At 39.6% G+C, this 22,899-nt stretch overlaps 1 protein-coding gene across 1 annotated transcript in view; it reads right to left on the minus strand.

Annotated features, from left to right (window-relative positions):
- MYH10 (myosin heavy chain 10) overlaps positions 1 to 22,899 on the minus strand; it is a 172,105-nt gene that overhangs the window by 103,586 nt on the left and 45,620 nt on the right. Inside the window, 3 exon segments of the mRNA XM_036269900.1 lie at positions 9,404 to 9,496; positions 16,003 to 16,032; positions 16,650 to 16,752. Coding sequence (XP_036125793.1) covers positions 9,404 to 9,496; positions 16,003 to 16,032; positions 16,650 to 16,752 — 226 coding nt within the window.

Raw genomic sequence — 22,899 nt, forward strand, 5'->3', positions numbered from 1 at the left:
CCAGGGCAAAAATTCTTTACAAATTTTAAACAGCTGTATTATCTATACGATACCTCATCGAGTTAATAGAAAATTGCTATTTTAAGAGACAGTAGTCAAAAGACAATGTTATTACTTCAGAGCTGAAGAGAATATATTGCCAATAACTACTGAAGAAAATACTTTCTCCAACTTCTCACTGTAACCCTGCAGAAAGGTTACTCAAAATCATGGTATCAACATAATTCTCACTGAAGTAAATATTTCACTTAAAAAATTCGTTATACAGAAATACAAACTTTCAGATTTCAACATGTCTAACTTCTTTATTATACATCTATCACCATGCTGTTTGAGCTTTCAATTTCTTATACTATTTTCTATTCCTTTTTCTTCACCACTCCAAATTAGAAGTTCAAATTCATTAAACAAGATATATTTTTTTTTTACTTCGGAAATAAGACAAAGTTGTTATATTGATAACTGTGAACTTTAATAACTTTAAAATATAAAACTGAACATTATCCATTTTATATTTAGTGAATTTATTTTCCCTTACTTCTTGGGAAATTATAAAATAGGAAAGAAAGTAAAGGGAGAAATGGAAGAAACAAAGGTTTTTGGCCCTCTGAATAGGTAACCTAAAAAGAAATGTCTCAAAATAATTTAGACACGTGGTCACTTACTTGGATAAACAAAGCCACCAACACACAACATCGAATTTCCTCATAAGTTCCCTAGTCAAACCAGTTCCCTTTCCTTCTCATAAATGGTGTCCACAGTTGTTCTAGCCATTAGAGCACGTGCAGAGAAACAGCTTTTGGCTAAATGGAAATGGTTAGGCAAAGAGTAATAAAATAAAGGGGCAGAACAAGGAAAGAAATGGGGCAGTAGAAGCCTGCTGTGTGGGAAGGCAGAGTGAATTAGGGCATCCCGCCACCCGTGCTCCTCTTATACATACCAAGAAGAAGCTAGTATCTCTGAAAACAACATATTTAGTCACTAATAAATCTTGGTTAAAAGCCAACGCTCTAGAATTGATTCTATTTTGGAAACACTTTCACAAACCAAAAATCTTACAAAGTTAAAAATTATCAACTCTCTATGCTAAGTGACAGTCACATTCAGCTATATTAGGAGATCTACCCAAGCACATTGACAACATGACAAAGTGAAATTTCAGAACCAAAAAGAAATACTTTACTGAATGTCCCCAGGCAGTCCAGGATGCATATATTCCCTTTAATGTTAGCTATCCTGACAAATTAGGCAAGGAGCAGGCCATGGCATATGAAATCACGTTGTTCTTGGTAGGAGGGGAGGGAAAGGGACAAAAATCTATAAGTTAAAAAGCCTTTTCCTCACAGTAATAAATATTCTTTCAGAATTAACATTTTTATTAAAACACAAATCTAGACTAAAATGAAAAAGAGTTTTGCTTTCAAGTGAGTCATCTAATCTTTTAAACATTATGTAAAGAAACTTGTAAAAATGCCCACTCCATATTTGATTTCCACATGTCAGATTATGGTACTCAGAACATACAACCAGAGTTTTACCAATAAAAACAAAAACAAAGAAAAAACCAAAAACATGACCAGTATATTATGTATGAATTATAGAGCATGCACTTTGGTGCCATATGCATGTTGAATACCAATCCAAGAACCACCGAAACTCCACATTTCCTGCAGAGCTCTGGACAGTAGACTAGAATCATCTTTTGTACGTAAAACAGAAATTAAGAATTTCACTTAAAAGGTGAAACAGTCGGACAACTTGGATATTTTGATACTGTCAAGAAAACAATAAGAAAAAGATCTTAGCCCTGGCTGGTTTGGCTCAGCGGTTGGAGCGTCGGCCTGCGGTACAGAGAGACCTGGGTTCGGTTCCCGCTAAGGGCACGTACCTCGGTTGCAGTTTGTCCCCAGCCCTGGTTGGTCGTGTGGGTGGCAGCCACTCGATGTGTCCCTTCACATGGATGTTTCTCTCTCTCTCTCTCTTCCTCTCTCTCCCTCCCGCTCTATCTGAACAAAAAAAATGGAAAAATGTCCTCAGGTGAGGATGAAAAAAAAGAAAAAGATCTTAAAGACTTTTATTCCTTTTGAATCGACACTGATTTTCTAGACCTTTTTCTGAGTGGTTACAATGTATCTGTAGGAATTAAACCTAGATTGTTAGTAGTTTACTACAGGGGTAATGCAGGTTTGCTTCACACTTTGAAAATACTTTCCCCTTCCTAATTTGGTATTTAAAGTTGTTATAAAATCTTTTTTTATCCTCACCCGAGGTAGAGTGGGAGGGGGAGAGAGGAAGAGAGAGAGAAACATCGATGTGAAAGGGACACATCGAGTGGCTGCCACCCGCACGACCAACCAGGGCCGGGGACAAACTGCAACCGAGGTACATGCCCTTAGTGGGAACTGAACCCCGGTCTCTCGGGACCGCAGGCCGACGCTCTAACCGCTGAGCCAAACCGGCCAGGGCATAAAGTTGTTATAAAATCTGTAACACTTTAAAATACATCAGCATGGTGTGCTGTGTATTTGTGTTAGTTACTCCACTAAAAATTTACACTCTAGAGGCAGCTCTTTACCCTAAATGGGAAAACTTATTCTAGGAATAATTAGCTAGGATTTAACCTAGAGGTCAGATGGTGATTTTATAATCTCCAAACTACACCAGAAGCTTTGTTAATTAGTAAAATGAGTTTCATGTGAACCAAGTAGCCTTGTTAGTACCATGGATATTAGAAATTCCTTAGGTAAAATAAGTGGCATTAAGAGACATGGACTGATTGGAAACACACAGACACCCCCCCACTCTGGCATGAACAAGGTATTTAAGACCCTAGAGACGGCCATCACAGAAACGCCTGTGGTCAAAATGAAGTTCAATCTTGTGACTTCTGACCGGAGCAAGAACTGTAAAAGACATTTCAGTGCACCTTCCCACATTCGCAGGAAGATCATCTTCTGCTCTTTCCAAGGAGCTGAGACAGAAGTACACTGTTTGGTCCATGCCCATCTGAAAGGATGATGAGGTTCAGCCTGTGAGAGGACATTACAAAGGGCAGCAAAGGGGCAAAGTGGTCCAGGTTTCTAGGCAGAAATGCCAGGGACACTGAACGAGAGCAGCAGGAGAAGGCCAATGGCATGACTGTCCATGGGGCACTTCCTCCAGCATGATGGTTGTCAGAGATTAAAGCTGGACAAAGACCAAGTAAAGATCCTTGAACTGAAGCCAAATCTCGCCAAGTAGGAAAGAAAAGGGATAAATACAAGGAAGAGATCATCGAGAAGATGCACGAAGAAAGTAATCTTACATATAACTTTCATTAAAACTTAAAATAAAAAAGAAGACTCGCAGAAAGCCCGGTGGCCACAGTGTTGGGAAGGCTGCCTAGGGCTCAATTCTTTTTTAATCCTCAGCCGAGGACATTTTTGCATTCATCTTCAGATAGAGCCAGAGGGAGAGCAGGAGGAAGAGAGAGAGAGAAACATCCATGTGAGAGGGACACACTGACACATCAGCTGGTTGCCACCTGCACGACCCCAACCAGAGCCGGGAACAAACTGCAACCAAGGTACGTTCCCTTAGCAGGAACCAAACCCGTGTCTCTCTGTTCTGTCTCTGACACTGTCACATCTGCCTCAGTAAAAATTTTTTTTTTTAAGTTTTTTTTTTTCCTTTATTGATTTTAGAGAGAGAGGAAGGGAGAGGGAGAGAGAGATAGAAACATTGATGAAAGAGAACATTGATTAGCTGCCTCCTGCATGCCCCCCACTGGGGATCAGGCCCACATCCTGGGCATGTGCCCTGACCAGGAATTGAACCGGCGACCTCTTGGTGCATGGGTTGATGCTCAACCACCGAGCCAGACAGAGCAGGGACTGCTGCATCAACAGATATGCGGGTGCAGAATTCTGGTTTGCGTTCATTGTGATCCGCTACCCTAGCGGTAGGGAGTATACCTAGAGACTTTATCTAGCATAACTATTGGAGGCTAATTACCAAAAGGTACATAAACTTGGGAATTGCCAAACTGGCTTAAAAATTTTTGGAAAAAAAGAAAAAGATTTGTGCAAATATAGAAAGTGCTTCCTACTAAAACTTTCTGAGGGAAGATGTACTGCTGATACAATCATTTTGAAATTGAAATCCCTGTTTTTAAATTTTCATTACAAGAGATTCATTTTACATAAAGCCTCCCCCATCTGGAATACATTTTACTTCTCCATAAACAGTGAACTGGAGTAACTGTGAACGATTATTTTTATAAGGGTAATGCTCTCCTAAAGAATCCCCTTTAATACAAACCAAATGTTAGCATCTTTGAAAGAAAAGATATTCTTCAGGAAATTACTTGTCTATTTTAGATCAAAGAAATGGAAACAAATGGATTCTAAATCTTATGAAGTTTGCAGTTTCAAATCTTTTTCACTGCAAGCATGTGGTTTGTAAGGACTGACTACATGAAATTCCACTGTTCACCCAACTCATTTTTTAGTATCACATTACTGTTCCAGTATGAGGTATAACACCAGTCTCAACCCAAGGCCTGGGCTATCCACCAGCCACCACCTCCCACACACCTTCTGCTCATCCTTCAGAAACTGGGGCCATGCACACTCTCAGAGGCCTGGCACACGCAATGCGCTCTCTGAGCTCAACTGTACATTGTGGCATGTCATTGAAAGTATATTAAAATTAAAATCCAAATGAAGGTGAGCTCTATGAGGCTAGAGGCTTTGATTTTGTCCACTGATATATTCCAGGGGCTTAGAATAGTGTCTAGCACCTAACAGGCAAACACTTTTCAATGAAAGGGATCCCATATCTACTATGTACTCACATGTAAGAGGATCCAGAGAACAAGGTAGACCAGGTCCCTACTGTCAGAGATCTTATATTCTAGCAGGAAAGACCATATATAAGCAGAGTAATGAACTACGCTGTGACAAAGTGCTATGAGGGAAATCAATAGGACACTGTGATGGGAAGAGAGGAAAGTCCTCAGACAGGGTTTTGGACTAACAATGTGTTTAAGAGAGGGAGAAGGAGGCCGGTTTGGCTCAGCGGTTAGAGCGTCCGCCTGCGGTCCGGAGAGACCCGGGTTCGGTTCCCGCTAAGGGCATGTACCTCGGTTGCAGTTTGTCCCCGGCCCTGGTTGGTCGTGCGGGTGGCAGCCACTCGATGTGTCCCTTTCACATCGGTGTTTCCCTCTCTCTCTCTTCCTCTCTCTCCCTCCTACTCTGTCTGTACAAAAAATGGAAAAATGTCCTCGGATGAGGATTAAATAAAAAAATTTAAAAAAAAGAGAGGGAGAAGGAGAAATGTGGGCAGATTTGAAATACATGCTGGGAGTGTAACCAATAGGGTGTACTCCTGGCCTGCACATGGGCCATGAAAAAACGCTAATCAAGGATTCTTAGGTATTTTGTTTTTCTAGGTTTTTTGTTGTTTTTATTTTATTTTATGCTTAAGCAACTAAGTGATTTGATGGTACCATATATTGACATAAGACTTAAGAAACAAAATTTGAACAGAAAAGATAAGTTCCATCTGGAATATGTTATATTTGAGAAATCTATTAGACATCCAAATGAAGATAATAAGTAAGTAGCACAGTGCCTGGCAAAGAATAGGTGCTTAATAATTAACAACAGCCCTGGCCGGTTTGGCTCAGCGGTTAGAGCATCGGCCTGCAGACCAGAGAGACCGGGGTTCGGTTCCTCGGTTGCAATTTGTCCCTGGTCCCAGTTAGGGTCGTGTGGGTGGCCACCAGTCGATGTGTCTCTCTCACATCAATGTTTCTCTTTCTCTCTTCCTCCCTTTCTCCCTCCTGCTCTATCTGAAGATAAATGCAAAAATGTCCTTGGGTGAGGATAAAAAAAATAAAATAATAATTAACAACAAAAATATATAAGTGATATAAAATGTAATTTAAAAATGAACCAATACTGGCTACTCTCTAAACCCAAGAACCAGTGTTGGCAACACTCACAGATAACTGCAAAAGAGATGTCACTGAACATGAGTCAATCAGTGGAATTAACTACTTCACTATTTTATGGAACCACTAAAATTAACTACTTAAAGTCATGTGTACTTAATGTCTTACAATAGTATTAGCTAGCTACTAACCTTTTTCTTTTAAAAAGATACTATACCTATCAATATAAAGTTGACTTTCTAAAAATTAAAGCCCAAAGTCAACAATTTAAAGATACTTTTGTTTCTTGGTTGAATGAGTAGCTATATCTAAGAATTTTGCCTTAATAAAAAATATTTTTTTCTAAAACAATTAGCTTTTAATATACTTAAAGATTTTTAGGCAGCGACATAAGTACTTTAGAAGGTGGGTCAGCTGAACAAGATTTGCTGAGAATTCCTGCTAGACTCAATCTTGCTAACAATCAATCAATCAATCAATCAATCAATCAAAGGAATTCTTCCTACCCATAGAATGTACAAGTTCCTACCAGAATTATTAATCGTTTAATGAGGATGTGTAAATAACATGCATAAAGGGAACTCATGTATAATAATTATTTTGTAAATAAAATTTAAAAAGGACTTCCTTTAAGTTAGCCTATAATATAAAGGAACAAACTAGAACAGCATTTCTCAACCTCAACATAATTGACATTTGGGCTGGATTATTTGTTGGTGAGGCTGTCCCCTGGGGGTGGGGTGGGGGGTGGCTAATTGAGAAGCACTGGTCTAAAATAATGTAAATTACAGATTATAACCTACATATGTCAATATGGAAATCTCACTAATGATTTGTGGTAGCCAATTTCCAAGATGAGTTTGATAATCAATCTCCACCTTCTGATATTCATGTCATGTGTAGTCCCCTCCCATACTGTGTCAGGGTTGGTCTGTGTGACCCAGAGAATACACCAAAGGGATGGTATGTAACTACCAAGGTGGGGGTCATAAAAAACACTGAGTGGCTCCTGTCTTGCTCTTTCTTAGATCATTTGCTCTGGGGGATGCCAGCTGCCATGTCAGGAGCAAGCAACTCTAGGGAGAGCCTTTACGGTGAGGAAGGCCTCCATGCCACCACCATGAGGAACTGAGGCCTCGCCAGCAAGCTTGGAAGAAGCTCCTCCAGCTTCATCAAGTCTTAGGATGACTGCAGCTCTAGCCAATAGCATCTTAATGACAACTTCATGAGAGACCCTGAGCTAAAACCACCACCACACAGAACCTATGAAATAATAAAGGTTTTAAGTCACTAGGTTTTAGATAATTTGTTACATAGCGATAGGTCACTAATACAAAACTGTACTTCTATCTGTCTCAAACACAGAAACCCTGGCAAGTAGGAGAACCCTTACCACTTAGTAACAGAATCACTCCATTGTTTATCAAAGGCACAAATGACTGATTAGCAGCAATTTATCTTTTCTAAGCAAAAATGAGACAAATGGGCTCAAAACTGTCTTTCCTGAATTTAAAGTGTGGTTTAGGGGGAGAAAATCAGAACAGACTGGTAACTTGATTAATGGGGTAACATAAAATATTTTCCACTACAAAGTTCTTGAAATCTTCACAGAGATCACATACCTAAGCTGGTAGTTCACAACTGTCTTCTATCCCATGATACAGCCACTAAACACAGGGCTCTCAGCAGGAAGAATTTAAGATTTAACTGTGGCTCAGGCTCAATGGTGATGATCCATGGAATGACAGAAACTCTATAAACAACGCTCAGTCTCCCCAGATGTCCTGTAAATCTGAAGTCACAGCCAGGCTTCCTACTGCCACAGGCACATTTGTTATCCCACTTTGTATGTACAAAATAAAATAATTACAAAGTAAATGTGGATTAAGTGAATCTTCAAATTTTATCTTACTAGGAATAAATAATATTCCAGGCAAATAGATCCCTATCTTCTTAGGTAACTTGGAAAGCCTCTTGTACTTAAACTATTTCTGATGGTGTTCTGGGCTCAGTTGTGCCCACCCCTCATTTATATGGTGAAGTCCTAACTCCCAGTACCTGGGAACATGATTATATTTGGAGATCAGGTCTTTATCAAGGTAATTAAGTTAAAATGAGGTCACTAGGGAGGGTCCTAATCCAAAATGATGGTTGTCCTTTTAAGAGAATAGACCACAGACACACAGAGGGAAGACCATGCGAAGACACATGGAGAAGACGGCTATCTACAAGCCAAGGAGAGAGGTCTCAGAAGAAACCAAACCTGCCAACACCTTCATCTCAGACTTCTAGCATCCAATTGTGTGAAAATGAATTTCTGTGGCTTAAGCCGCCCAGTCTGTGGTAGTCTGTTATGGCAGCCCGAGCACACTCGGAGGGTCATCCGGCTGGCTATCTTTGTGTTTACAAGGTCCTCTGTGATCCCGAATCTAGTCACTTCCACTGATCTCAGAGACCATGTCATCAGAAAATTAACATGCAGGCCGTGACTTTACATTCCCAGAATAAAAGCGTATGTGACAATGTTTTTAGATTCCCAAAATTATCCACTGAATTGAAGCCTCTCTTATTCTGGCCTTCTTGAATTTTACCAATATTTCTAATATTAGAAGAGGGAGGAAAAACAGAATGAACTCAAACCACGGAAGGTGAAATAACTGAAATTGAAGACCCTCTCCAAAATGACCATGGAAAGGGTTACTGAATCCTGATGACTATAATCAAGGGCAAAAGATTTCCCGGAGGAATGCCCATTTGTTGAATATGGGTTTAGAGATGATTTGCCATTACAGCGTTGATTCTGAGCAGGTGGAATGGGGGAGGACAGTCTCCTCATACTACTATTAACGTGGCTATCACTTAGGATAATATCCTCAGGCAAACTGCTACCACTGATCAAACCGAGGAAGAAAGTGAAGCTTTCAATGATTGATTAAGGTAGTAGAACAGAAAGATTTTTTAAAGAGAAGTAATAATAACGACAAATTATTCTGAAGTCCATATGTCACAGAAACAACAAGGTATAAAAAGGACAATTTACTACATCAAATACCAACTTTATTTGTTGAGCATTTATGATGCCCAGTGCTGTGCTAAGTAGCAAATACACATCTTTAATTCTCCATGCCAACCCCTAACAGGGATTATTAACATCCCCAATCAAAGATGAAAAATAAGTTCAGAGAGGTTATGTAATTATATAGTCTTACAATAATGTAATTTTATGTTTATGCAGAATAAATACATGATTACAATTACCTTCACATTTTTCATATCGCTTTTTAAAATGTGCCTCCTAGAAAATTTTAAATTACGTGTTACTTGCATTATATTTCTAACAGACATTACTATTCTATACTACATTGATTAGCCTCTTCTGAAAATCTAGAAAGTACTGCATGTAAATTAATCATAGTAGACATTTAACTAGAAATTTGAGAAATTAAGTTTCTGATACTTTTAACTTACAAAACGAGATGAGTTATCATTTTTCACAGTCTTCGCATTTCCAAATGATTCCAGAATAGGATTGGCTTGCAAAAGCTGCCGTTCAAGTTCCCCCTAGAAGACATCACACATAAACACATGTGTACACACACACACACACACACACACACACACAAATAAAAGCAGATATATGTTAATTCAGCATCTTTACTCCAGTCCTCGGGGAAAAAAACAAAATGACAAAAAACTGCCTGTTTCTGTTGATTCTGTCATTTAGTTTGCCCTCAAGCAACTTTGTTGGTTTCTTATTCTTGGTCATAAGAAGCTCTGCTGAAGGAAAATAGTTAGCATCTATAAAGTGATTGCAAGGAGAAGAAAATGTCACATTGATCGGAGAAGATACATTTAAGAACAGGGAACACAAATTAGGCAGAGAATTCTGAAAATGAAACAAAAAAAACTAGTTTTCATGAACTTAAATTTAGCATGACACTTCAATTAAGAACATATTAATACTTATATGTTATAATTACTGGTATATAGGTTGCTGTTTTTTCAAGGGTTTCACGTATTTCAATAGTGCAGACCAGACAATGTTCTTATCTGTCTCCATGATCAGGGATGACAAGAATAGTGATACTACTGACTTCCTGTTCAAATTTAAAAGGCTCAGTATGGAGTAGTTGATATAATGTTATGTTTTACTCAATGTCTTATATATGTAAATTAAGCTATAAAACAGATTTTACAAAAAAATGTGCATATATTAATACATACTTTATTCTTGAAAACAACAGAAAGCTGTATGAGAAAGCAAGATGTCATTTCTGGCCATGAAAGCACTAGAAAGTGATGCTGTGTTCCTGGAATGTAATTTCAAAATTATATTGTATGAATTCAGCAAATCTGCTTTTTCCAAACACAAACCTTACCCCTATATTTTAAAATACCCGCAATATTCTAGCCCTAACAAAAGAAAGAAATAAAAACCACTAGATTGCGGGTTCATATAGGAGTCAACCAGTTGATGTTATCTATCTCACATCTCTTTCTCTCTCTCTCTCCTCCCCCCCTTCCTCCTCTCTAAAAATCAATTAAAAAAATAAAACACTAGCAAATGTGATTCTCTAAGAAAAAAAGGAATATAAGGAACCTCACATAAGATTTGTTAATTAAAGGCCAGTTGCTATGTGATTAATTATATTATAACCAAATCAAAAAACAGGAACAAATATGCCAAATGAACTGCTGTACTCAGCTGTACACAGTGAGGAAATATGCTCCGTATACGTCTGCTTTGTAGCATTTATCTGGATTGTTCAGACTTCAAAGGCCTCAATTACAGTCTACGATTGTGTTCCATTGAGACCAGTCAAGAATCAGTCCTTTTCAGAACCCAAGCTGTATGACTTTCACACGACCAAGTACTGAGTCCCGTTTTTGGCATTAGATGATATGCTCCCTGTACAGTGAATCGTCTATGATATTAATTTCAGAACACCAGATGACTTCTGATGTAAATCTTTCTAAATATTATATGCTACCAAAATTACTTAAACATGGTATCCTGAACCAATTTTAATGACTGAGAGTCATGATTAAAAATGTTAGTTATTGCCCTGGCTGGTTTGGTTCAGTGGTTAGAGCGTTGGCCCATACACCAAAGTGTCTTGGGTTCAATTCCTGATCAAGGGCACATTCTTGGGTTGCAGATTCGCTCCCTGGCCCCGTTGGGGTCATTTGGGAGGCAACCATTTGATGTGTCTCTCTCACATCAATGTTTTTCTCCCCCACCCCTTCCACTCTATCTAAAAAAAAAAAATCATTGGAAAAATATCCTCGGGTGAGGATCAACAACAACAAAATGTTAGTTATCACTCTGTGATATAAGAGTGCCTCTCGCTCTGGCCGGTTTGGCTCAGTGGTTGGAGAGCCTGCCTGTCCCGGGTTCAGTTCCCGCTAGGGGCACGTACCAAAAAAAAAAAAGAGTGCCTCTCCCCTTGAGGTCACATCCATCGTGAGCCTATGGCTGACATCCTGCAAAAGCCCTCGGTGTGCTGGCTCTGCAACAACTGTTTGGGCTGTAGAATCCTTTTACCTCACCCAGAACGTAAAATCACAATGTAGAAGCTGTCAGAAAACACCGACTTCTGATGGGTGGGGCATTACCTTTACAACATCGAACATGTGTTAGACCGAGGAATTAGAATACATTCCTCAAAATCACATTACTATTCTGCTAGATAAAACCACAATGAATATACTTTCAGTAATAATCTACCTTTAAAATGTTTTCCTAACTTGGGAGGTAAAACAAGTGTTGTATATCCCACTTTAACATTCCCAGACATGGCTACAAGGATTCTTTGCTTCTTTTCCTTTCTCATGTGTGTGTGAACTCTGATTCTCTATTGTTGGCTTACAGCAACGATTTTCAACCTTTTTCATCTCATGGCACACATAAACTAATTATTAAAATTCTGCAGTACACCAAAAAATAATTTTTTTGCCAACCCAACAAAATATGTATAATTTTGATTCATTCATAGTGGATGACTATTGTTGTGTTGGCTGTTGTCATTTTTAATTTGACAACCTAAGGGAAAAGAGGTCAGTGCCTGTGACTAAATAGTATAGGCAATGCATGTTTTAAAAATTCTTGTAGCACATGGGTTGAAAATCACTGGCTTATAGTAACTGGTTGTATTCCCTGCACCGAGTTCAGTCAGTAACGAGTCAAAATGATGCGCCAAGAATATTTGCTAAATAAACATATAATCTGAGGTCCTAAAGCATTCTAGTAGTATTTAGGGAAGGGATGGTGGTGAGCTAACAGGGGGTAACAAGGACTGGTTAAGGGTCCTCGCAGTCATAGTAGTAACTGAAGACTTGGACACTTCCACGTTCCTGCTGCTGGGTAACAGTGTGGTGGTATTACTTCTGTCCTAATGGATTTGTGGCATCAGTGAGACCAGGCAAACACCTCAAAAACTCATATATGAATCACAAAAAGCTTAACACAAAGCTTGTATCATGAAACATGCAAAAATGGTCTTAAATTAAGAAATGACCACTGAAGTTGATCATGTCTGTGTTGTGTTGAGCCATTTCATATTTAAACAGTGCAAAGATCTCTCAACCATATTATGAAGCCGCTTATAAACCATCAGGGACAGTGACTGAGCATTAACTCTTCTGCTAAAATTGGATGGGCAGTGTCCCTAATTTCTATTCACTATAACGAGAAATGTCATTTGGGAATGTAAAAAACAACAGCATTAGCTACTGGAATTATTTTTAAAATTCTAAGTATTTAAAATTATATGATGGTTTAAAGATTTATCAATTATAATGAAAACCCTGTTTATTACATTGTGTATAATATACACTTGCTATATGAGATATAGAGTGGGTTGAAAACTGGTAAAAAATATGTACCTCTTTCAGAATTTCAGTTCAGCCATAAGGGCACTCACGCTGAGATCGTTCTGCACCTGCAGGCCTGAGCGGGCAAAGACGTGGTGTCCCACTGACCATAAGAGGAGGAATGAAACTAGGTGGCAGCCTCTAGTCAAGAGGTTGAGAAACAGACTCTAATCGCAACTGGCAGGTCTAATTTCTATACTTGTTAGCTATCACCTTCTGTCTTAGCTCAAGGTCGTTTAGACCAGTAGATACAAAGCCAGCCCAGCTACTGCCTGGATCTGGGGCAGGTGAGCAGCCTGCAGGGGTCATCTTAGGAAACAGCCGGCTTTAGAAATGAGTTGTTTCAGATCTTCTCTGAAATGGCGCTGTGTTCGGGCTTTGGTGTAGCAGCAAACACGTGCTGCCTGAGGGTCTGTAGCAGCGACGGTGAGGGAAGAGGCATGGAATCTGGGCTTTCAGCTGGCTGGGGATAAACCCAAATAAGACTGAATGTTATTATGAAAACTACATCAAAAATTTATTTCTTTAGTGTTTACGTAAATATATTGTGAGCCTAATTTTTAAAATCGATGTCTCTTATGTTTGTTCATAGCTCCATAAGTTTCAAAGGCAAATATAAAAAGGACTGACCACCTCACACTGCCAGGACGGCTATAATAAAAAGATCATGGCAAGTGTTGGTGAGAATATAGAGACACCTGTACCCTCCTAAATTGCTGGTGAGAATGTAAAAAATGGTAGTCACTTTGAAAAACAGTCTGGCAGTTCCTCAAAATGTTACAGAAAGTTACTATGACCCACCAATTCTACTCTTAGGTATACACCCAAGAGAATTGAAACCTATGATCTAGCAAAAACGTGTATGTAAATGTTCACTGCAGCATTATTCATAATGGCCCCCAAATGGAAGCAATCCAAATGTCTAGCAACTGATGAATGGATTAACAAACAGTGACATAGTTAATATAATGAAATATTATTCAGCCATAAAAAGGAATGGAATATTTATACATGCTAGAACATGAATGAACCTTGAAAACATTATACTAAGTGAAAGAACAGTCACAGAGAACCAAATATTTTATGATTTTATTCATATAAAATATCCAGAATAGGCAAATTCATTGAGACGGAAAGTAGTGATTTCTAGGGGCTGGGAGGAAATGGAAGGTGACTCCTAAGAGATACAGGAGCCTTTTTTTGGAGTGCTGAAAATATCCTAAAATGAACTATAGTTATAATTATGTATACTTAAAAAAACCGAACTGTATACGTTAAATGAGTGAATTTTATGGTATATTAATTAAATCTCAATAAATAAAGCTGATTTTTAGGAATAAGTACATAGACAAATAAATAAGTAAAAGACTCACAAAATCAGGAGGCTAGAAATGCCTTCCTTTGTTTTTACAATTCATACTACTGTCTAATGGTAAAATGCTAGAAATGTACACAAATGCTTCCTATGAACCCAAGTTTTGCCTATGAAGTTCATCAATGTAAATTCACAAAACAGTGGTATCAAACCAAAAGAAACACTGACTTACAAAGTATAGGGTTTCAACATTATAATTATTACTTTAAAGCAGTCACCCTCAAAATGGGGCATGAAGTCATGAACAGGAGTGCCCCAGGAGGGAGGAGGGAGTGTGGGCAGAGAAGTAATCACTGGCCAGGACCTCTCCAGGGGTGACCATTCCCTCCTACTCATGAGCATCTCACATTCCTTAAGTGTGCTGGGGAAGAAACATTGAGAACCAGTGCTCTTTGTGTGTTTCTAAAGACATAAGCATAGCTACTTCTTAACTAGGCTATTATTAAATAAACTTGGGAAAAGCAGCCTAGAGATTCTGTGCACAGGAAATACATGCAGTAAGACATGCAAATCAGCAACGACCATGAAGCGCGGCCCAGAGAGCTGCTGCCTTCTTGGAGAGAACTTGTTACCCAGGGACCGATTTGACCCAAAGGAAAAGCTAGGCGGAGGCATGCTACTCACATACAGCAGGGATCCACTCGGTAGTTTAAAATGACATCGAAACAAAATGTTAACAACAATGATGTATTCTACAGAGGATTAGAAAACTGAAATCTGTACTTTATTTAAGTAGGGATCTAAGTACCTATTAAAAGGACAAAGCTGGATTCTGGTCTAGCGGTTCCTTCTTTAACCGGCAAAGAAGCCTTTAAATATCCTATAGGATGATGATTATTTAACCCTTCCCATTTGTACAAATGCTCTGGTCTGCAGCTAAAAACGCTGAAGAACACTATGGTGTTCTCTAGGCCTTTAGAGGTATAGTACAACTTTGGGATCTGAGAATTTCTTACAATTTCAAGAAAGATATCGAAAAATCTTATTATCTGTGACTATTCCTTTATTTCTATTCTACTCTATTAAAATAGACACTTGTAAGTTTCTTTATAGCAACAGATTATTTCCATAACTCAATATCTTTTCTTGCTTTATATTAACTTTGTAGCACTATGTCTGTGGAAGACAGACACACCAAATCCATTCCCATGCTAGGGAAGGATGAAGTCCAAGTACAGATGTCCCATCCACCTGAGGCACCTGCTCCGCCCTCCCGCTCCACACTGGCAGCAGCAAGTGCTCCAGTTCGTGGTGTGTTCACTGTTCTGCTCTATGGAGCTAAAAAGGTGGGCATCTGATAATCAGGAAGAATAACACTCCTCCAATACTTGCCACATATAAAAAATTCTAACTTTATAAAATACAAGGAAGCCTTTAGGTTAAAACATATATGGCCATAAAATCTTAGATTAGAAATTTGTTAACCCAAAAGGTACCACCTTTAAAGTTGCGGCCCCAAATTCAAAATTTAATATATGGCACAAGGCCAGGTTTCCATGTGTTTAAGAATTATTAACATAATTCCACCTAGTATTTGACATATGAAGCCTAGCATTAGGCTTCATAAATATGCGATTCAATGTCATGATAAAAGGGTAATTAATTACTAATATTCATCTAGAAAACAAATGGAAAGCAAAACGGCATGCTGTTTCTCATGAAAAAAACAAGCCTCTAAGCAACACATTTTCAAAAATCAAATTTTTTCACAATAGATTTTACTCAGAACTAAGGGCGTTTGTTTCTAGTAGAGACTCAATCTAAAGACAAAAATTAGTGCAAACACTCAAGACGAAGAAGCAGAAAGAAAAGCACTTGCCTGGTGTTTCACTGGTTTAGGTGATTCCTGCTGCTCGTTACAAACAGATAAATGCAAATGTTAGCAAGAGTGGGTCGTTCCCTAGCAGAACCCACAGCCACAGCACCAGGCACTGCAGTGCAGACCTGGAAAAGCTGGTCTGGTTGGCATTCTTTTAGGCCACATAAACTAACACTTCTGCACACCTGCAAATTAAGGATAAGCGACATTTTTGTTCTTACCCCTTTTCTATCTCCAATTCTTCCCAAATTTCTAACCTCCCCTCAAGGTAGTAGTACCAGCTGCTCTGCAAAGTTCAGGAAGAACTGCTAAAAATATTTGAGGCTCTTCTTTTGGTGGAAAATAAGTCTTCATAGGCACCACTCATAATTTTTAACAATTCTCACCAAATCTTTGCAAGAAATTAGGCTTCGAGCCATAACCATAATTCCAGTTTTCCCTGTTAGAGGAACTAGTTGATAGTCATTCCTGATCAACTTGCTCCCTTTTAAGTGAAAAAACAAAAAGAGTTGTTGGGTGGGGAGTGGCAAGGACAAGGGAGCTGTCAATTACAGCAGCACATTGAATACATCTGCTTCCTCGTTGTTTCTGAAACTATAAAAGATAAATATAAGATTTAAACCAACAGCCACAGGACAAGAACTTACAGGAATATTATGGTCCTTCCGTCCTTTGTGTGAAGAAGCAACATGGGCAAGGTACTGAATGACTTTCTTCGTATTCTCTGTCTTCCCGGCACCCGATTCACCCCTGGAAGAAACAGTAACACAGGACTCCTTAGAGAAAGCACAGCACACACAGTCCACAATTATATTTGAAAAATTAAACCAAGTTGACATAAGAATTAATAGAAATGAAAAAGAAAATGAGTAGGAAAAAAACCTATCAGCAGTAGTTAGACAATTATTGATTTAAAATGGTATTAGACTTCCGGTCAAGATGGCGGCGTAGGTGAACGCGGCATCGCGTCCTCCCACAACCACATCAAAGTTACAATGAGACTAAAACACAACCATCATTCAGAACCACCTGAAATCAAGCTGAATGGAAGTCCTACAACTACGGAATTAAAGAAGCTGCATCGAGACTGGTAGGAGGGGCGGAGGCGGACGGGCTGGTCCCACACCCACGTGTGGCAGATAAAAATCAGGAGGACACCTTGGCTGGGAAGGTCCTCCCTGAGGACTGAGGGGTCCCCGTCCCACACCAGGTGCCCCGCTCAGGGTTCCAGTGCCAGGAAGAGAATCCCCATAACTTCTGGCTGGAAAAACCAGCGGGAACTCAGGCTGAGGGAGGCTGAGGCGGCTGGAGCCCCAGGCAACTCCTTAAAGGGCCCGCACAGATTTACTCGGACTTGCACCATCTGAGCTCGGAGGGGAGGCAGCTTGAGGGGCGCCAGAGACATACAGGGAAGAACTGAGCTGTTTAGCCTCGGGACAAGCGCTGGAGGGCAACTTTCTCCTGGACAAACGTGCTGGCGGTGGCTGATGTTCCTTTGGTGAGCCCTTCCCTGGGGCAGCAGATAGCCGCCATATCTGGGACTCCAGCAACCTGGCTCACACTGGTAGCCCCGCCCTGGTGACTCCCTGAGGCCCCGCCCCACCCAACTTTCAGGCCCACCCAAGCTGTTTCCAAATGCTTTACCATAGGATTGGCCTGTCTTGGATCCTGCTTCAGTTTCCTAAAATCTCTCAAAGAACTTGTCAGGATACCAGAATATGACTGCACAGGGGCCTGGATCGTGAAGTGGGAGCTCTCGCTGCCTGGCCTGAGTCTGCAGAAATAAAGGCTAGTTGGGGAGTTGTAGGCAAATGAAGCCAGGAGGTAAATTACATGTTCATCATCTGAGGGAGAAAAGGTAAATTAGAGAGTAAATGCCTAAAAAAGTAAAGCTTAAACAGAAGCTGTCCAACTACTTAATGTTGCTTCCAACTGTACTTTTCTTTGTGATACTATGCAAACATACGTACTTAGTATAAAATAACTACTAAATAAAATTGACTAAAAATTATTCTCATACAGAAAACTTAATTAGGTTGGCTGTGGACTAAATTTAAGACTCTAGTTATGTACTCTTAGAGTCCTTTTTAAAAAAACAAAAAACACCACAATTTTAAAAATCTCTCAAACAAGCAGCATATGGTCTCAGCGAGCCCCATACCTCTCATTAAGTGGCCCCAGGCCTGGCACTAGAAGCAGCCAGCCTTGGTTCACAACTTGGCTTTTCCTGGACACCTCCAAGCCCAGCACAATAAGCAGCCATCGGCAGATCACTTTGTAGCTTATGCTGGGTGGCCCTGGATAGACACAGGCAGTGGCTGACCTTGCCCCAGAGCCAGCACACCCAGTGGACAGCTTCAGACCACACTGAAACACCACCAGCCAATCACCTCCACAAGTGACACACTCAATGAGTGGACCGAGTGGGTACCAGAGCCCTGATGAAGTAAGTCTTGCTCTGTGTGGTGGGCCCCTACACGGCTGATCCTCCAAGGTAGTCAGAGGCCAGTAGCTAGTGGGCACAGCCGGTCCTTGCAACTGATCAGCCTGAGTAAATCCCTCCCATTTATGTGCCAACAGCAATCAAGACTCAAATACAACAGAAGGATGTACGTCCACACGAGCGGTGCACCTTGAGGACCCAGCTGGGGTGATCAGGGAGACTGTGCCACTGGATCCTACAGGACACCTATAAAAGTAGGCCACCCTATGAAACCTAGGAGACATAGCAACTCTGCCTAATACATAGAAACAATCACAGGGAAGCAGCCAAAATGAGGAGAGAAAGAAACATGTCCCAAACGAAAGGACAAAGCTCCAGGAAAAGAACTAAACAAAATGGAGATAAGCAATCAATCAGATGCAGAGTTCAAAACACAGGTTATGAGGTTGCTCAAGGAACTTGGTGAGACATTCAAGGGACTTAATGAGACCTTCATGGAACTTAAGGAGACCTCCGAGGAACTTAGTGAGAACATCAACAACATAAAAAAGGACCAGTCAGAAATGAAGGATGCACTAACTGAAATAAAGAATAATTTACAAGGAATCAATAGTAGAGTAGGTAAAGCCAAGTAGCAAACCATCAATTTGGAATATAAGGAAGCAGAAAACACCAAACCAAAACAGCAAAAAGAAAAAAAAAAAAAAAATTAAGATAGTGTAAGGAGCCTCTGGGACAACTTCTAGTGTGCCAACATTCGCATCATAGGTGTGCCTGAAGGAGAAGAGAGAGAGCAAGAAATTGAAAACCTATTTAAAATAATAATGACAGAAAACTTCCCTAACTTGGTGAAGGAAACAGACATACAAGTCCAGGAAGCACAGAGAGAATCAAACAAGATGAACCCAAAGAGGTCCACACCAAGACACATCATCTTCAAAATGCCAAAGGTTAAACACAAAGAGAGAATCTTAAAAGCAGCGAGAGAAAAGCAGTCTGTTATCTATGAAGGAGCTCCCATAAGACTGTCAGCTGATTTCTCAAAAGAAACTTTGCAGGCCAGAAGGAAGTGGCAAGAGATATTCAAGATGATGAAAAGCAATGACCTACAATCAAGATGACTCTATCCTGCAAAGCCATCATTTAGAATTGATGGACATAGCAAGAGTTTCCCAGACAAGAAAAAGCTAAAGGAATTCATCACTACCAAAGCAGTATTATATGAAATGTTGAAGGGTCTTCTTAAAGGTGAAGAACAAAAATATGAACAATAAAATAGCAATTAATACATATCTATCAACAACTGAATGTACAAATATAATGAGCAAGCAGAACAGAAACAGACTCATAGATACAGAGAACTTTTTGTTGCTTGCCAGATGGGTGGGGGCTGAGGGGGTGAAAAAGATGAAGGAATTAAGAAGTACAAATTGGTTGTTAGACTGATGAACTTCAAAGGGAAGGGGAAAGGGAGGGTGGGATGAGACAAACCAAATAACTTATATGCATATATGTACAACCAAAGGACACCAACAATAGTGTGGGGAAGGCAGGAGGGGGGCAGGATTGGGGAGAAGGGGGTCAATGGGGAAAAAGAGGAAAAACATCTATAATACATTCAACAATAAAGATGAGTTAAAAAAATAAATAAATAAAATGGTATTAAATTAACTCGTATTTTTGGTAGATGCCAGTAAGAAGATGGAAAAATGTTCACAACACTTTTGTTCTTGGCACTGCGGGTTCTGCCATGGAAGGAAAGTTTATTAGAATGTTTGTGAAGAAATTCCTTAGCACCAGAAACATATCCAGCACTGGAAATAGAATTCCTGAAATAATCCATTGAAGATAATTTAATCTGAAGGAACTGAGTCAACTCTGGGGTGCCCCGATATTACTGACATTCATCTACTAAGCCAGCCAAAGCTTTCTGAGCTCATCCCTTATTCCAGGCTAATGGTGGCTCTTTCCCCTGTACCTTGTACCCAAATCAGTTCAACACCTTCAGTGATTGCTGGCCTCCCACGCCAAGCTCCCTGTGGCAAGAGTCATGGCTCCATGTATCTGTTTTCACTTGTAGATATGTGTTTGTTGATTTGTGTGGGTTTCTTTTCCATCTACATAATCTTGTGTAGTGTTGGCACATGGCCAAGTCTGCAATTTGTAGAGAAAATGAATACTATGAATTTCGTTATGAACTAGGTGGGACAAATGCCATCACTTTATACCATTTATATTTTCAAACAAGGCTGGCACGTTTCGCTTATTTCTACCCTGTGCTAAACTTGAAATTCAAGTAAGTTGCTTACATGCAGTGATACCTGAATTGTGGTCACTCTGCTCAAATATTTAAGGTTCCCTAAGACATAATCAAAGCAAACCTACCCTGACAATCAAAATCTCAACTTAGATCAAAATTTAATATATAGTTAGATTAATTTAAAATAACCAGAAATTCAAAAAGATGATTCAACACATTGCCAACTAACAATCCTCTAAGCCTGTTTTATCTAAGGCATAGAAAACCTACATTTTCTAACAAACTCTGACGCTTTCTTGGAATTTTACTTAGAATTATACTATTTCAACTGTCCACAACTTAAATTTTTCAGTAGGTTTACTGGTTGCATTATCTTCCTAACTATCTGCACCCAGATACCCACAATCTCAACCCTAGAAGGGTATGCAAAGGGGTCCTATTGACCAACTGATTGTATAGCTTTGAGTAGGTAAGGCAATGTCTTCTCTGGGCCTCAGCATCACCATCTGTAAAGTGTAGGAATTGAATCAGATCTTTTCTAGCTCCAAGATTCAATGATTCTAGGTACAACCCACTTATTGCTTTCTGAGAATTGTTGCTATATTAAGCTTATTAACCACCATCTATTGTTATATTAAAATTTATTCCCTTCTTTGTTTGGCCATGTAGAAGTTTTAAATCTTAGGTACTCAAATTTATAAATTTTCTTGTAAGGTTTCTTCCGCCTGCAGTCACACTTAAAAAGGCCTTTTCTGCACTGGCAAGTTTGGCTCAGTGGTCAGAGAACCGAAGGGGTCACAGGTTCAATTACCAGTCAAGGGCACAAACTTGGGTTGCAGGTTGGATCCCTGGCCCCAGTCAACATCGTGCAGGAGGCAATCAATTGATGTGTGTCTCTCATATTGATGTATCTCTCTCTCTCTCTCTCTCACTCCCCCCTCCAATCTCTCTAAAAATAATTGGAAAAATACTCTCGGGTGAGGATTAACCAAAAAAATACGTAAATAAATAAAAAGGCCTTTCTGAATAAAGATTATGTCTCATTTTAATCATCTATATTATTAAATCCATCTGTATTTTCTCCCAGAACTCTGATGATTTCACTTCTTTTAAATCCTCACCTGAGGATATTTTTTCCATTTATCTTCAGATAGAATGCAAGGGAGGAAGGGGGAGAGAGAGAGAGAGAGAGAGAGAGAGAGAGAGAGAGAGAGAGAGAGAAACATTGATGTGAGAGGGACACATTGATTGGTTGCCTCCCATATGACTCTGACCCAGGCCTGGGACCGAACTGCAACTGAGATATGTGCCCTTGGCCAGATCAAACCCGCAACCCTTTGATCTGTGGGCTGATGATTTAACTTAAAAAAAAATTTTTTAATTGATTTTAGAGAGAGAGGAAAGGAGAGGGAGCGAGAGATAGAAACATTGATGAGAGAGAACACTGATTGGCTGCCTCCTGCATGCCCCCCAATGGGATCTGGCCTACAGCCTAGGCATGTGCCCTGACTGGTCAACACTCAACCACTGAGCCACACTGGCTGGGCTGATTTCACTTTTTATAACTAAATCTTTAATCAATTGAAAAAACAATTTATGGTTGGAGGTAAAGATTTAATCTAATTTCCCCCAAATGACTTAACCTATATCCCAATATCAATGGTTCTCCAGTGATATGAAATATTATCTTTACCTTACACTCACTTCTTATACATATGGCTTATTCCAAAGCAGTACCATATTGCAGTAGTTTTGATGTATGACCAAAGTACACATCATTTTTCTTATTAAAAAAAAAAAAAAATCACCTGTCTGGTGTGGCTCAGTAGTTGAGTGTTGACCCATGCATCAGGAGGTAACTAGTTCAATTCCCAATCAGGGCATATGCCCAGGTGATGGGCCTGATCCTTGGTGAGGGGCGTGCAGGAGGCAGCCAATTGATGTTCTCTCTCATCGATGTGTCTATCTTTCTCCCTCTCTCTCTTTCTAAGATCAATAAAAAATAAAAATAAAAAAAAATTTTTGAATCAAGTAGTCTCTGAGGTTTATTTTTTCAGATAAATAAAATAATTTTGTTTTGCTCTGCCTTCCTCATCTCTTGCTCCCCCAAATAAAAAAAAACAACAACAACAGGTGGAGAAGCCCTGGGTGATGTGGTTCAGTGGTTGAAGAGTCGACCCAAGCACTGAAGGGT

The sequence above is a fragment of the Molossus molossus genome, unplaced genomic scaffold, assembly GCF_014108415.1.
Source record: "Molossus molossus isolate mMolMol1 unplaced genomic scaffold, mMolMol1.p scaffold_m16_p_19, whole genome shotgun sequence".
NCBI lineage: Eukaryota > Metazoa > Chordata > Mammalia > Chiroptera > Molossidae > Molossus > Molossus molossus.